This window comes from Montipora capricornis, chromosome 7, assembly GCF_036669925.1.
Source record: "Montipora capricornis isolate CH-2021 chromosome 7, ASM3666992v2, whole genome shotgun sequence".
Taxonomy (NCBI): Eukaryota; Metazoa; Cnidaria; class Anthozoa; order Scleractinia; family Acroporidae; genus Montipora; species Montipora capricornis.
Window position 1 is genome coordinate 50,929,812 of NC_090889.1, and position 2,500 is coordinate 50,932,311.

At 35.1% G+C, this 2,500-nt stretch overlaps 1 protein-coding gene across 1 annotated transcript in view; it reads left to right on the forward strand.

Annotated features, from left to right (window-relative positions):
* Positions 1-223: 223 nt before the first annotated feature.
* Positions 224-2,500, forward strand: part of LOC138056294 (zinc finger protein 862-like) — an 8,404-nt gene continuing 6,127 nt past the window's right edge. The window contains exons 1-2 of the mRNA XM_068902081.1: positions 224-278; positions 2,267-2,364. Of these exons, the coding sequence (XP_068758182.1) occupies positions 224-278; positions 2,267-2,364 (153 nt within the window). The remainder of the gene's footprint in view (positions 279-2,266; positions 2,365-2,500) is intronic.

A 2,500-nucleotide genomic window follows, 5' to 3' on the forward strand; every position in this document is an offset into this window, starting at 1 on the left:
CAAGAGAGAGAAGATCCTCCACAGTAAACCCCTTACCTGCCATGAGAGAGTCTCCTCTGTCAAATGGCAACTTTAGGAATCCCGACCTTGTGACAATCTCTCTGTCAGACATATGGCCACTATAGAGCTGGCTAATAAAGGTTATGGCACCTCCAGGTGAAATGCAAATCAAACCTTTCAGAGTGGTATGATTTTTATATGAACTGAAAAGTTTGCTATTTAGATGGAGACTCTTCGGCATCTCACAGTGGATCTCGGTGCAGTCGATGATGACCCTGGTAGATGGATATTTTGCCTTGAAGTCAGCACGCATGTGATAGTCAAATTTGGCCCTTGATGGCCACACTGGAATTTTGCAAAATTTCAAATACATAACATAATAACCCACGAAATGGTTATTTGACTAACCGTTGTCTGCGAAATACCATACAGATGGCTCAAGTGTTCCTCTTTAAACCCTTGCCTTAATCTACAAAGAACACAGCAATTCTGAGCCATAACAGCATATCGCGACCTATATTACCATTTGTAAACACCAGAGTTTGGCCCTCAATGCCTCATTTTCATGCAAATCGACCCAGTTCATCTGAGACAGCCGCCATTTTGGAATAAGTTGTATGCGGCAGCCCAGAAATCTACAGAAAACACGCTTGTACAACCTGCCAAACATCGCTCAATTTTACAGTGGGACTTCACGAGAGATCGAATAATTCAGAATAAAGGAAATGTGAATTTCGTTTCGTGTCATTCAGTACTTCTAGCTAACAAAAGAAAAAGTGAAAAATAATCTTGTATCAAGAAATCTTTGCTCTTAAAGTAAGGACATTTTGTATGTTTTCTTATTTTCAACCATACTTAACAAATTTTTGCTCTTAAAGTAAGGATTTTTTATATTTTTTCTTATTTTTAACCATACTTAATTTAAGAACTTTTGCTTAAATTAAGAAAAAATACTTAAATTATAACTTGAAAATTAGAAACACAAGGTTCTTACTTGAGGATTAAAAACGAGTAATTTACATTCTTAAATCAAATAATCCACAAATGTCTGTTAAAATTCTTCATAGACTTTCCTGAACAGACCTCTAACTTCAATAGGATTTCAATTGTTTATTTCTGGGATCTTCTTACACAATGCAAAAGCAATTCTCCACTCCAACACTCCAAAAGCAGTGCTGTATTTTTATATCAAAGGCAGACGCACATTAACTTCATATATTATTATATAAAGTTATCCATACATACATAATATGTTTCAAAAGTAAAAGGTGATTTCATTGTTTTGATAATCTCCTTTGGTTGACTTTTGGCAGAAGTGAAAGTTCAGTATTCTGAATACCAAAACAATTAGTACCAGTACAACTGTAGTAATATGGCATAAAATATTTACTAACATGTTTACCATAAATAGAGACACTCGATCCCAGTTACAACAACTTCTGATGCAACGCATCAGCCTAGACCGCGGTCATTTGGAAGAAGCCTTCTTGCTATATGCATCTCCAGAGATAATTAATGAACACAACCTTTGGGCACAGCTACCTACACTGCCTCTTGATCGCAATGAAATGGTTCAGCAGCTAACAACAAAGTTTAACAAGGCCTTCTAGGAAAAGTGGGGAGGTAAATATTGCTTAACATATTCGTAAACATCAACATTCAACATTATTTGTCATAATTGGAAACAAACTATCACATTATAAACTGAAGACAAGTAATGCTTCTTATTAACATCCATGGATAACATTTCCAACCATGCATAACAATTGCTGCTCACAAATTGCAATTACTGTGACTCCAAATTAGGGACAAAACGAAATATAACGAATCAAACCCAATTCCTACACATTGCTTTTAAATGCAGATTTTCTGATTGGCATTTGCATCCATATTGATGCTAAACATCTATCATAACTGTATCACTCTTTACAAGAGTGACCTGGTTAAAGTTAACAGTATAAAATGGACAGGTAAAAGGAACATTAAACTGGAAACAATTATATCACTGAATCACTGAAACCACAGTAACAAATACATACCCATCAGTTTACATTATGCAATGCATCAGCATAAACTACCTACGTTTAGAAAAAGAGACTGCTATATCTCGTCCTATATTCTCAACATAAACATTGTTATTCAAAATTCAATTAATTGGATTTTATTCCTTTAAAGTTTTCTTTTTCCTCATTGATGCTGTTATTTTCTAACAAAATTCTCACCACATCAATGGCGTGAAATTTCTTTTCTTTGTCTCTCTCCTTAGAGCACACTTGCCAAATTCCAAGCTTCCGAAATGTTCTTGTGTTGGATGGCAACATGAAAAATGCCAGGCAAGTCTGCATGGTCAAAGATGCAGATAAGGTACATTTTCCTTCAATGAAAGGAACAATTGTGGTTGGTAGGTATATTTATTATACAGAGCTGTGTTACACAAATCATGTATCACTAATTCCCATGCTAACTTAATTTCTTGCTTATCCCAAAGTACATAACAAAA